The sequence below is a fragment of the Hippocampus guttulatus genome, chromosome 4 (genome assembly GCF_054856545.1).
Source record: "Hippocampus guttulatus isolate MCC_2025c chromosome 4, RoL_Hgut_1.0, whole genome shotgun sequence".
Taxonomy (NCBI): domain Eukaryota; kingdom Metazoa; phylum Chordata; class Actinopteri; order Syngnathiformes; family Syngnathidae; genus Hippocampus; species Hippocampus guttulatus.
This window is the reverse complement of record NC_141264.1, coordinates 13,327,449-13,341,127: the sequence shown is the minus strand read 5'-3', so window position 1 is coordinate 13,341,127 and position 13,679 is coordinate 13,327,449. Positions and strand designations below refer to the sequence as shown.

The 13,679-nt window shown below is 42.2% G+C and overlaps 1 protein-coding gene across 1 annotated transcript; it reads left to right on the top strand.

Moving 5' to 3' along the window:
• Nucleotides 1-559: 559 nt before the first annotated feature.
• On the top strand, nt 560-12,579 carry LOC147205997 (solute carrier family 45 member 3). Its single transcript, XM_086109690.1, has 5 exons — nt 560-875; nt 4,899-5,089; nt 6,751-7,414; nt 9,088-9,353; nt 9,439-12,579. The coding sequence occupies exons 1-5, from the start codon at nt 728-730 to the stop codon at nt 9,868-9,870; spliced, it is 1,701 nt and encodes a 566-aa protein (XP_085965816.1). The 5' UTR covers nt 560-727; the 3' UTR covers nt 9,871-12,579.
• The last annotated feature ends 1,100 nt before the right edge of the window (nt 12,580-13,679 follow it).

Genomic DNA, 13,679 nt, shown 5'->3' with positions numbered 1-13,679 from the left:
TGATGATCTTTTGTGTAAATTGCACAGCAGGTATTTTTTTTTCTCTCCAAAAGATTGTTTTGGTTCGAGGTCAAGGTGCGAAAGACTGTTGATAGCACATGAAATGTGCTCTTATTAGTTGCTGACATGGTGATTGGTTAACTGTGCGAAGATTGGAGAGGGACAGACTCTGACATGTCTTCTAGTCGGTGTTTCGACACTTCTAAAAGTCAAGCAAAGCAGCAGTGGGAGGCAGAAATCTCTTGGCAAATGTTTTAGTGTCTTTGCCACATTGCATTGCTTACTCTGACTCATCTCCTCTCCGCTTGATGTTGTTGTTGTTCCTGCTCTCCCCAAAGCTGTTGGCGAGGAGCTCTGAGGATCCATCAAAATCAAATCCTTTTGATTGTCGCTGGTTTTGACAATATCTTGGAAAATGCCGAGATTTACTGTGAAAACTCAGTAACCGTCACTGACAGCTACTGTAGGTGCAGGAGCTGTTACTTCAAGAGGAATGCTCCACGATGTGGTTTGGGTGCTGATTTGGATGGTGTTTTATCTTTCTCCTCCTCAGATCCAGAATGCTGAAAAGAGGATGAATCCTTCAGGTCATCGAAGACATCGACGTGTCTTTGTTGCTGCCTGTCTCCGGCGGCCTCATCTGCCTCCCCAAAGTTAACATCCCCCCCTCCCCCCCTGCAAGTGGCCATCCAAGAGGGTAGGAAAGGCAATCCAGCCCCCTGTAAATATGCCTGGATGGAGGTCTCAGTGGCGTCTGGTCCTGCTGAACTCCCTTACCTGTGGCCTGGAGATCTGTGTGGCAGCAGGAATCACATATGTGCCACCACTGCTTCTGGAGGCCGGTGTGGAGGAGCGTTACATGACGATGGTTTTAGGTAAGATAATATAAGATAAGATAAGAAAACATTATTTGTCCCACAATGGAGAAATCTGCAATCTAAAGCAACAAAATTGAAGGGGGGTAGAAAAGAAAAACAACCTTTCAGAAAAAGAACTGTATGCAATACAGAATGCAATATAAAATATAAAATATAGATATAAGCATATATGCAACTGCATATATGCTGCATAAGGTGGCTGTGCTATTTACAATGTATGGTAAGTGGTTACTTATAACAGATCTGCTTACCCAAGTATGAATACAATTTAAAAGTTCCCACCAAAGACGTTCTGGTGCTAAATTGGTCCTAATGGCTAAAGTGGCACCAGTTGCTTGCATTTTACTGACAACAAAGAATCAAAACCTTACTAGGCCTGATTAACTCATTCACTCCCAAAGACATATTTATACAGTATGTCTTTTCACACTCCACATGTTCAACCCCAGACACTTATTTTTTTTTCTCCATTTTTTCCAAGACTTCCAAGAAAGAAAAGCGGGGTCTAGAATTGGCTGGTACTGAATGAGTTAAAGAGCCAGTTATTGCCCAACTCAGGGGTGTTGTGACTCTTAATAACTTACTTGCTGTGACATTAATGATCATGAAAAAAACAGATTCAGGCTTCATATTCCTCGGAACACAACAAAACGGGACATTAAAAAATGATGACAAATCAACTAATAATACTGTCAAAATATGCCATCGATGCAACTTCAAGAATGATTGTGATTAGCCTTTTTTCTGTATGGAGGGATTTTCCAGCCACTGTTTCCATTTCAACAGGCCCTAAAATCACACAGTCATAATGACAAAATCCCCGGTGATATTTTTAGGGCACATTTGGTTTGACTTTAAAGACATGAATTTTGTCACTTTAACAAGAAAGCAAACCTTTTGAATCTTTTGTAACATTTTACACTGAGTTACGAAGGTTTCAAGTCCAAGGTGGACAAATAATCGAGGTTTGTCGTTATCATTATCAAGGAACATTGTGGGCTTTTGAGGGACGGTGTTCCACCCCTTTGACAACCTTGCACTCTGACTATGCACACGCTTAACTTGAGCTAGAGTCTCTCTCATCATTCCTCACTAGGTTGCACATTCTGCTTTCCTTAGTTTACATACACACATACTCTTGCCCCCGTATGTGTTACGTTTTGTCAGAATTTGAAATGCCTTGAATTGCACTTGCCTTCTCTTTGGGTTGTTTATTAAGGAGTTGTTTATTGCCAAAGTCATAAGTGCAATTTTATAGCCTTGCATTGTCTTTGGCTACAGGCCTGAATATGAACAACTCTTAGTAAATGTACGGGGCGGCTCATTATTTACGGTAATTATTTAATGCCTTATCAATGAAACGGACAATCCACTCTAAATTTGGCTGATCCACCAAGTTGTGACCTTGCCATGTAAATTGTTTCATTGTTTCTGGGAGTGGTAGGTTTTGCCCCTCTTTTCTATTGTGGTCTTAAAACATGATTGGTCAAATCATCAGTTGTTTGTTGGGGTAGTGTGTTCAGGAATGGAAAGGCAGCAAAGAGCGCAAAAATGCCAGAGATGAGACATACGAGGCATTTCCACTCTTATTTTTTTTCCTTCTAAAGGTCCACATTAAAAAAAAGAGTGAAAACAAGAAAATCATTGAATGAAGAGTAGTTTACATGTTTTTTGGCATCATACTGTGAAAATCCATTTTTAAACGGCAATATCTGGAAACCTGTCACCTTCAAATTTTCTACAGTGTATATCTGTGACTAATAGCCTCCAGACATGCAATGTCAGCGGTGTAGTTCAAATATAATCTTGTATAGTGTGGTCCTAAAATGTGGCTTTTAAAATTAAATAGCAAATTTGAAGCATGGTTGAGCTCTCAGTTTTGCGGGTAAAAGACTTCTATTACTTCTGCCTCGATCTCTGGTGTCGGTCTAAAACATTCTCCAAAATATGGTTTCTCTTGGGTGATTAGTTTCACAGCTATAGAGGCTCAAAACTGGAAGTTAAATCTTTCCTAACTTCTAAGCCATATTCCAAAACAATTGACAATAGGTATCGGGTTCAACCTTACTTTTTTTGAAAGTCGTATGTTAAATTATGGGAGGGTGTTTTGTGTCATTTTGATAGTGATTTTTATTTCTTTTTTTAATCCTGAATTTGGTAGGGGTTTGTGGCTGTTTTTGGTACTGCATGTTCAAGCAAGAATGGATGGATGGATGAAGCAAATATACACATGCACAGTTGAAATATGTTCGTGAATAACTAACTTAAGGTCACCCTAAATGCCATTCACATGGTGCTCACTTAAAGCAGCTAATTTTAAACGTTGTCTTGTGACGTACAGATAGTGGCTGGGGTTCCACAACACCCAAACAATGTCTTTTAGATAAGATAAATAGTTTGCATGTTCAATTGTGTAACCTGCCTTTAGTTTCTCTATTAGCTTGAAATGATTTCATTGGGATGTTCTTTGCAAAGAGGCTGTGCGGCAAGGCAATTTAGGAATGGCACTCAGTCTTATTCGACAATCCTATTATTATAATGGAGGGTCTGAGTGTTATTTGAATGAAAATGGATATTGTGTCTCTGGAGGCTAAAAGCCACTTTGCCCCGAGCTAGTGTCAGGTTCTCAAATGGCTTTCTTCTTTATCTAGTAGCCATTTGTTGGTTGCTCAGCGCTCTGCGTAATATTTCTTTCAGTGGTTTGCTCTCTCAGGACTGGACTAACTACTCTATATAAATGACTGCAGTCTCATTTTGTTAAAGGCAGCACAAAATGTACTATTTGGGCTAGATTGAAATTTACTTTCCTTTTCTGGAGATGGAAAGCGTGGGAGACTGTAACACTTTGGTGCACCATATAAATCTGATCTATTGTGATCATTATTATTATTATTATTATTATTGCCTTGCCTGTCTGTGCGTGCGCACATGCCCGCGCATGAGTTTTGAGCAAATAGCTGCGTGAACAGCTGTAGCTGGTGAAACTTGTTGTGATCGGCCTCCACAGCTGCAGGACTGAGGTGACGACAAGCTGCAGTTAACTTGTCTCCCTTACTACCGGCCTGCCCCTCTCTGTGGTGAACCTCTATGTACTCTACACCCGTGGTCCCCAACCTTTTTTTTTTCCCACCACGCACCAGTTCATATAAGTCCATTCCTTTTGCAGACCAACAACCATTCACCGACTGGGGCAAGACTGGGTAGCTGTCTAACATAATGCAACAACAAGTATAAAGTACATGAATGATATGAGCAGCACAAAAACTGGGGTATTTTGGAGATACAACGATAAAGGTGAAGCCATGTTTTTATGCGAGACATTTTTATGAAACTACCGTATTGGCCCGAATATAAGACGGTGTTTTTTGCATTGAAATAAGACGGAAAAACTGGGGGTCGTCTTATCTTTGGGGTCTAGACATTATACCCATTCACGACGCTAGATGGCGCCAGATACCATTGAAGCGAATGCTGAACTTGACTCCCCAGCCAATGTGAACCCGTCACGAAGAATAAAAATAAAAATGGCAGTAGCACGAAGACGAAAAATAAAAAATAGCGGTAAGAAAGAAAAGAATAGAAGAGATAACAGAAAATGGAGAAACATAGCGACAATCTGGAGAAAAGTGGATCGAAGATCGGCCAGGTTAACCGGCAGCTGAGGAGAAGTTATGATGTCATTTACATTTCAAAAACCACAAGCCATTTATTTACGAATGTGATTGCACTTTAGTGTACATATTTAAATGTTCAGATATTAAGATTTGAATGAGGCAAAATAACATGCTTTTTCTCTCAAACATATTGTTATAATCATTTGTTTCAGATGTACTGTAATTATTTTCTGAACAAAAATTAATTTGGTGTTCAAAAAGTATTTTTTCAAACTTGAGTCTTGAAAAAGAGGGGGTCGTGTTAGAATCAGGGCCGTCTTATATTCGGGCCAATACGGTATATGAGCAGCGTCCTACTACTTCACTTTCTGCTTCGACTCGATCCTTCAATGTGCTTTATTCGCAGGTATTGGCCCAGTGCTTGGCCTCCTGTTCACCCCTTTGATTGGCTCAGCCAGTGACAACTGCAAGAGCAGTTACGGAAGAAGGAAGCCCTTCATCTGGCTGCTGTCTCTGGGAGTCCTTTTGGCCCTTTTTATCATTCCCCATGCCGACATCCTGGCTGCACACCTTGCCTGGGGAGGACACACCTTCCAGGTTGGTGACTTTACGAATGTAATCTGGAATGAGTTGACTGTCCCCCATATACCCTAGAACTTGAGTGCCCTTCGTTCACGCCAGCGGCTAATCGGCAAAATTGCTCGTTCCGTAGCCCCACACATCTACTGACTCCGTCTTGGGTTTTGATGCGGATATACAAGACAAACGGAAAGGAAAAGATAATGAGGTTGTTTGCAATGATCAGCGCACGCACCATTCACTGACACCCACTGTGTGCTTTTGCTTTTGCCTATGAAGGTTCCTTAGGTGGAGGCGCTGTTTTGTTGTATTTTTAAATCATTCAAATTGGCAGTGTTGTGAACATCATTTTCGCTTCAGTTGAGGGGCAAAAGCGAACCAGAAGGAACCACCACAAACCCTGTGAGTTTGCGCTTTGACAGGTGTGAACATCTACCAGGCTCCAGTACATCAGTAAATAGCGGTGATCACTTTTAAGTACATGTCTTGGGAAAATTATTTCTAAATGATGGCCTCCATCCCGACCTGATAAATAAGAGGTCCGAGCCATTTATGCGCTACCCACAAATTGCGTTGTTTGGGGTCAGACCTGCTTTGCTCATTTTTCAGTTTGAGGAGATTGAGGTCTGATTGTTTTTTCACCCCAAAGGACCTGTGGTGAGTTAGTCGGGTCTGTAATGAGACCTTTTCTGGTCTATCGCCTGGTAGTATAGAGTAGGGGTGTCTTTAGGGATTCTTAATCGAAAAAACACGATTAAACCAACCCATCAAGCAATTACAGGGTATAGTCTTTTTAATATGTCTTCATTATTGAAAAAACCCCTGACACAATTAAGCTTTCTTTGAAAGGTTATAATGGTATAAAGTAGTTTAAGATCCTTCAGAATACCGCGAGAATGGATCCATCCCTGCTCTGTGCAGCATCTGAATCACATCACCAGTCGTTGGGAGCCAAAACGCGAGCAATTTGGAGAAAGCGGACAATCCTTAAAGCAGTATTTTCTTGAGGATCACTAACTGTGATGTCTTCACAAATCAGACCTCGACATGGAAGAGAAAGCAGAGCAAACTATTTTTGCTTCTAACCTCAAATCAAATTCTCATTTGCTGTACTGAGGTGTTATGTAGAGAAATGTCACTCACTGCTTTGGTCGTAAATTGTTCCATGCGTCTTTGCTCATCAAGATGAGCTTCATATAAACTCTTGGTGGTAATAGCTTTCAGGGCCGTCACAAACCATCCAACCTTTTAACACTGACACTTTTTGCATTACCGTTGCAGGCTGTGTCAAATGTCATTTATGCTGTGGGGTGCTTAAGATGGATGGCAGCCACAAATGGTCCCCGGGCTGTAGTTAGGACCCCCCTTCTGTAGCATAGTAATAAATGTAGTTTTAAGTCAACAAAGGCTAATGCTTGTTCCGGAACTATATCTCTGAGAACACCAAATAAGGTTCCAAAGCCAATTTAGTAGGGGCCATGATCTTGGATCAGTTGATGCAGTCCGCTTCAAAGTTCCGTCTATGTTCATGCTTGACCAAGCAAACTAGCTTGGGGGAAAAAAAACGGACTAAATGTTGGTTGTGTGAAAGCACCATCAGATATTGGTAAATGACTGTGACGTGGGAAATCCAAAGACATGTCCAAGGCTAATGTTATTTACGTGCTTCTCCGCTTTAGGTTGCTTTCCTCATCCTTGGAGTTGGCCTACTTGACTTTTGTGGACAAGTTTGCTTCACACCATTGGAGGCGCTCCTATCAGACCTGTATCGAGACGGGGAGGACTGTAACCAAGCCTTTGCGATGTTCTCCTTCATGGTTAGCTTGGGAGGCTGTGTGGGATATTTGCTTCCTGCACTGGACTGGAGCCACAGCCTGCTCTCCATTTACCTTGGAGGCCAGGACCAGTGCCTCTTCTTTCTCCTCATCCTGATCTTCATTCCCAGCCTACTCATCACTCTGAAGGTTTCTGAAGAACCGTCCGGTGCCATCAGGGGCTCGCCTGGGGCCTCATCTTTGCTGGAACCAGCAGCCGGTGCAGTGGAAGCTGGCCGGTGTGGTGCGCCTTGCTCATGCTGCTACCTGCTTAAGTGCAAACTAAGGCTGCTCAAGTCTGGACCTCTGCTCTGCTTGCTGAGAACATGCTGGTCCATGACCCCCGCCATTTACAGGAGCTACTGCCATGTCCCAAGAGTGATGTGGCAGCTGTGCGTGGCTCAGCTCTGCAGCTGGATGGCGGTCATGTCCTTCATGCTCTTCTTCACAGTCTTTGTGAGCGAAGGCCTGTATGGTGGAGTTCCCAGTGCAGCACCAGGAAGTGTGCCCAGACAAAGATACGATGAAGGTCAGAGAGGTTTTTTTTCTTTCCCGGTGGTGCAAACTCTGATGTTTTAATCCAAAAATACTTTAACTCTTGGTATGGTTTTCATCTCTTGCTCATGTAATGCCAACCTGTTTTGTTGTTTGCATTGTTTGTTTGTTTGTTTGACTAAATTGTTCGTGTTTACACTGTCGTTGCACCGATCCATTTACCACAGTGAGCACTCAACTTAAAATGTCATTTTGTTTCTACTTTCTTGTTGCAAAGATGTTCTTACCTCTTCACCAGAAAATATGTTGCCTTTCAATGTCATCAAAATGTACAGTGGTGTTAGCTAATTAAGGAGATGACCCAGGTTGCTGGCTGATGTAGAGAAATTGCACCAAGACGAATGGTTGAAGAGCTTATTTTTTTGTTCTGTGTTCTCCCATCTTTTGAAACATTATAGGAAAAGATTAGGCGCTGCTTTGTTGGAAAAAAGGATTGTCAGCTATTAACATCAGGGGTGCTAATAATTGTGGCACATGATTTGATAGAGAATTATTCTTTGACGTGGGATTTTTTTTTCCTCTACAAAAACTCACTTATATTATTTAGAAAAAAGAATGGATGCATTCGAATCTGAAAAAGACATGTTTGCCAGGGGTGCCAATAATTATGGAGTGCGATGTTGCTGTTTATTAATTTGGTTTGGTTCTTTTCAGTCGAGTCAGAGTTCAGTCATTTTCTGTCATATCAAGTCAACTCTCCAGCTTTTAATGCCCAAAGTAATATGATCCGAATACTCTTTCACATAAGTGACGATGTGCACCAATGCTGAACTTTGCACGAACAGTGTTCAATGTGCTGGTGCCACTCCCAGAAATGGTTTGCTTCTAAACATGGAGCTGGGACATCTTATATAGATTTTTCCAAATGTTGAGCCTTTTGTCCAAACACACAACCATATGACTGAAAATGCGGTTGCTATCCTGTCATTATACAACTTAAAAAAAAAAATCTAACCCAAAGGTTAGAAACTGAAATACTGACTCGTTTTTAAGCGTAACTTGGACTGATTCTTGGACAATCTTTGTTCAGGTGAAAGTGTCAATACATGGCTTTTTTCTATGTCTCTACGGGCCGTCCTTTTTCGCTGTTTTTTGTAGTTCAGATTCTCTATTTGTCCTTTGGCAGGACCTCGGCGTAATAGTTGTGCGGCCAGCCAAGTGGGTCAGACTTGGAGGCACATTGCTTCATTCAGTAAATACATGCTGGCCTGTGTGTTCCCCCCTCAAATGCTTTCTAATGATTTATCTAAGGTTCATGCGATGATCTAAGAAGTTCTTTGAGCTTTCTCCCTTTCTATCCTACCTTCCTTTGTGTTTAAAGGGTTGACTGGTTCCGAACAGACAGAAGTTCCACTTTTAACATTGACATTGTAACAACCTTGGCTCTATTCATGCATTTGGTTCTCACTTTTGGATACATTTGAATGTAGCTGCAAAAGGGACGCAACCGTTTTAAACTGGAAATAGCAGTATAAAAACAATTAAAAATGGAAAAGGGAAAAAAAAGGGCGCGGGGTGGAAACTCATCCGTCATATTGTTGGCATGTAATTGTACCTAACATCTGGCTTCTCCTTCCCCTTCGTTCAATGAGAAGAGCCGTGAGCTTCATATCACCTGCTCTAACTCAATTTCTATTCTTATTTCAGGTATCCGCATGGGAAGTTTGGGTTTGGTTCTGCAGTGTGTTACCTCAACCTTCTTCTCAATGATCATGAGTCGAATGGTTCGCTGCTTTGGGTCCCGCTGGGTTTACCTGAGCAGCATGGTGAGCTTCACCGTGTCTGCTTTGGTCATCTGCATGTCCAAAAGTGTGGTCCTCGTCACAACCATGGCCGGCCTCACTGGCTACGCATACGCCGCGTTGCAGACGCTGCCCTACACACTCACTTGCCACTACCACCAGGAGAAGAAGGTAAGCACCCATTGTCATGTTATTTTTGGGAGGTGGGGGTAAAATATGGAGGACCGCTGTTACAACCTGCCTCGTCTCACTCCAGGTGTATATGCCAAAAAGGAAAACCAAAAACAGCCGCAAAAATGGTTTTACAACTAATCGAGACTATTTGACTCCAGTGGAAGAGAAGAGTATATTAAATAACACGGCTGGCCCCTCCTTTGGAAATGCCTTCCTCAGCCAGGACATTTACTCCTCTGCTCCCTTCAACCAGAACGGCTCAGCTCAGAGCTCCGCTGGCCCCGAGCCAGAGGAGCTGGAATCAGGGTACGAAGACCGCGGCGTGGGCCTGGACTTTGCCATCTTAGACAGCACCTTCCTCCTCTCTCAGGTTATCCCCACCCTGCTCATGGGCACCATTGCTCAGTTCGCACAATCAGTCACCACCTATATTGCCTGCTCCGTAGTCTTAGGCATTGTCGCCATCTATTTGGCCAATCATATTGTCTTTGATCAAAAGGATCTCAAAGGCTGAGACTCAGATGGGAAACCTCTGAGAAAGATTGTGGAAGAATGCCGCGGGGGCTCGGCGGTGTTTAGCAATGCACTATCGCGTAGTATCCCGGGAGGCCTTGCTCTATTTTTGTGCATTTGCACCTTACCAAAAGTGTGCCATGATGAGGCAGTGTAGAAAGAGCGAATACAGTTATGTCATCAGGGACGTGCCCGCTAGCTTGAATAGCCAAACATTTTGCCCCACCAGACTTATTTACACTTTATTCAATTCTCGGGTATATACAGGGTATGAAAATAACAGTTTGTCCGGTACTATAACACAAGGTGACACCAAGCGTGAAAATGGTTGCCTTGTTTCTTCACTCACCAGACAAGCGTGTGATGTTGTACTTCACAAAGCCTTGTGCGAAGAAGCTAAAGGGTGATTGGAGAAACGACATTCTGTCACATCCATTGAGGGCCAATTCAATCAACAAGTATGGGAACGCTTCCGACGTACGACATACCACTAGCGAAAATCAACCCCTCGCTGTCTTTTTCTATCTCCTCAAAGGCCTGTTGAGCAGTCGGATCGTTTTTGGCTAATCGAATGCATTTCACTGGCATGATGATATTTGGGAGATTTTAGACCTGCATTTTTTTACATTACTGCTGTCTGACCTGGAACCCATGCATGTATAATGTACTGTATCCCTACATTGATTTTTGCAGCTCTGGTTTAGTGCTAACTATGAAGCGTCAACACAACCCTTTCTCAGAAATGAAATTTGTTGCCTACATCCGACTGCGTTTTGCGTTTTAAGTGAAATTATGAGAGGTCGCCCCTCCCAACTGTCTCTTTAAAATAATAGCGAAGAGAGCTCGAGAGTAGGTTAAACCGCATCCCTATAGGAGCGTATCATCAGTCTTGGTTCAAGAGGTGGTTTATTAGAACTGGGCGATGGATGTCCCCAAGAGTGCAAAAGTGGACTGCTCTATCTCTGATCGAGATAAACATCTCAGGTTAGCACTTTATCGTAGTGCCCTCTTCTTTTCAATACAAATGATGTTCCCTGCTCTACCTTCATGTTCCCACATTCAGTAAGTATGCCCCTTGACAATCTGTGACTCCCACAATGACATTCACATCTTTCGCCCATTCCCAAAATGTGGTTACTCGAGATGCCAGTAGGCACTGTGAAAGTGTGTGCGTGTTGTGTTTGTTTATGTGTCTATGTCAGGGGTGCCCATTAGGTCGATCCTGATCTACCGGTAGATCTAAGACAGGTCCCAAGTAGATCCGAGGAGTGTCGAGGAGAAAACAAACAAACAACCATTTGTGTGTCTTTGTACATGTTTGTAATTTTTTTTTGTGTGTTAATGTACACTGCACCCTAATCATCTTATCAGTCTCATTTTCACCAAAAAAATATTGAAAAATAAAATAAAGCAGGTAAATCTTGAATTTACGGTGGCGTGTGATGACGTCACCGGAAGTTGTTAGCTCTCAGCAGTCTGCAATTGCAGTTTGTGATCAGAACTGTTGCGCTCTGTCTTTTATCGTCATTATTCTCATTCAGAGTTTGCTTCGTGTACAATTCACCGAGGGCACGGGCAAAGAATAGGAATCTAGGAGGGCCCAGGGAAGCACTTTAAAACGGTACGTGTGAGCTACGATAGTTAACAGGCTGCAAAAGTGCGTCGCCTGCCTCAGTTTCAGGCTGTTTCTCATCCTGGCGTGCGTGTGTGTGTGTGTGTGTGTGTGTGTGTGTGTGTGTGTGTGTGTGTGTGTGTGTGTGTGTGTGTGTGTGTGTGTGTGTGCGCGTGTGTGTGTGTGTGTGTGCGCGCGTGCGTGCGCGCCAGTAATGGTAGATCCCGGGAGGTTACTTGATTGAAAAGTAGATCTTCGATCCAAAAAGTTTGGGCACCCCTGGAATCTATGTACCGGTAGTCATGCTCAATTGTCCATTTAGTGTCATCACCAGGCTATCTTTTCATTGCACTGTTTATTCTACTTAAGCAGGTTCATCGAGTTTTAAACACATGAATAGTTTTGTCCCAGAACTCAAAGCAAAACTAGTATTGAGCAGTAGCACAATAGTTTAAAAAAAGTGCCTATTTTTCTGCCTTTTGTATTTATTTATAATACTTTTATTCGGGGGGAATCGTTTTTAAAATATTGGCCTACAGCATCTGCTGTTGGTGCAAAGATGAGGGCTATATCTGTGAAAAACATAAATTATTTGTATAGTGATATGCAATCATTCTTAGTCCTAACTTATTTTATCATGAAAACTTTGCCGTCTACCATCGGATGTTTTCTTTCACTCTTATTTGCCATGCTGTTAGATCTTGATTTATTTTGTCAGCACTTCTTTTATTGCCATTAGAAGTCTCCTGTATTTTTGAAGTAAAAAAAAAAAAAAATATATATATATATATATACTGTATATATAAAATATTCCCCGATTCATAACTTTAAAGGCTGAAGAGGTTTTTAGGCCCCTCCGTCAACCAACTGTCTTTTGGGATTTATTTTCAAGCCAGTTTAAAGTGCCAATTCTAGACTCTAACATTATGATAAATGTGTTTTTATAAGCGTGTACCACATGATATAACTGATTGTTGTCATAGGTGCATGCAGCCATGACAGAAAACTTTATTGTACATCCATCAGTTAACATGACTTCATAGATACCGACATGTGATCTCCAAACAGCTTTTTATAAACAATAAAACAGAAAATGACTGACAAGTTGTCTCTTTTTTCTTATCAAGAACTAAAATGTGACGATATACTGTATGTGGCACATGTGACCATTTTATTTGGGACAAAAGTGTGTTATACACCCATTGAGGTTCAACACATTTCCAGGAAATGTTTCAAACATTCTCAACTGTCATGTCAAGTGTAAGAAGACCCGAAACATTCTCGGCAATCTCCATAGTGGGGATGGGCATTTTATCCGCGCACTTTTTTGAGTGGCCCCTTGATTAATTCAGTCGTTTTAAAGAGAGCGAGTCGGTTTAAAATGAACTCTTCCCCCAAAGGATGTCTTCTCGGATACCGTGAAATCACTGCAACTGATTGTTTTTCGAACATTTGTCCCTATTACAAGTTACTGATTGCACATCCTGGTGTTCCCTCCAAATTGCTTTACCCCGAAGCTCTTGTGAATACTGTCTTGGTAATGGTGCCATCCCTTGGAGATTCCGAGAACTGACTGTGTTGCGCAGCCCACCGCTGTGGCCCCACTGACACATGGCCATGCAGCTGCTGACATTATCTGTTACATGGAAAAGACGATAGGCTTTCGTGTCACCCGGAATGGCATGCGGAATATGTGTGCCATTCCATGTCAGGCCTCCGCTTTGCTTCGCGCGGCTCTTACATATGTACCATGGGAAACATGCTGAGATCATAATGTGTGACTTTAGGATTAATGTTGCAGTGAACAAACGGGTGGCGGCATTTAGTGTTTTTACCGAAATGGTGGACTTAAACCTTGAAACTTGAGGTGGTGTAGGCCGGTGTTTCCCAACTTTTATTGAGCCAAAGCATGTCCTCCATTTTGCTACAACAACAACAACAGAAATAACAATAATAATGGCAAGGCACACAGTGTGTGCAAAAGGTTCGTTGCTATCTAGTGGAAGAGCATTTAATTCTTCTGCTTGTCCTGATACTGTGTGTCATTGGCATAGATCGATACAATGCAATACATCTTTCTTTACTTGGTGCTTTCACAACAGGTGCAGCTGTACAGAACGTTTAACATAAAATGACATCCGCTATTACTGCTTCAAACAACAAGGTTTACATAGGAATAGTTGTTACGATTGTATTGT

Bases quoted from the DNA above. Each gene is read 5' to 3' on its own strand.
- LOC147205997 (XM_086109690.1), top strand. From the start codon at position 728: ATGCCTGGATGGAGGTCTCAGTGGCGTCTGGTCCTGCTGAACTCCCTT. The intron at 7,415-9,087 runs GTCAGAGAGGTT...TTCTTATTTCAG, and splicing joins CAGACAAAGATACGATGAAG to GTATCCGCATGGGAAGTTTG. The intron at 9,354-9,438 runs GTAAGCACCCAT...GTCTCACTCCAG, and splicing joins ACTACCACCAGGAGAAGAAG to GTGTATATGCCAAAAAGGAA.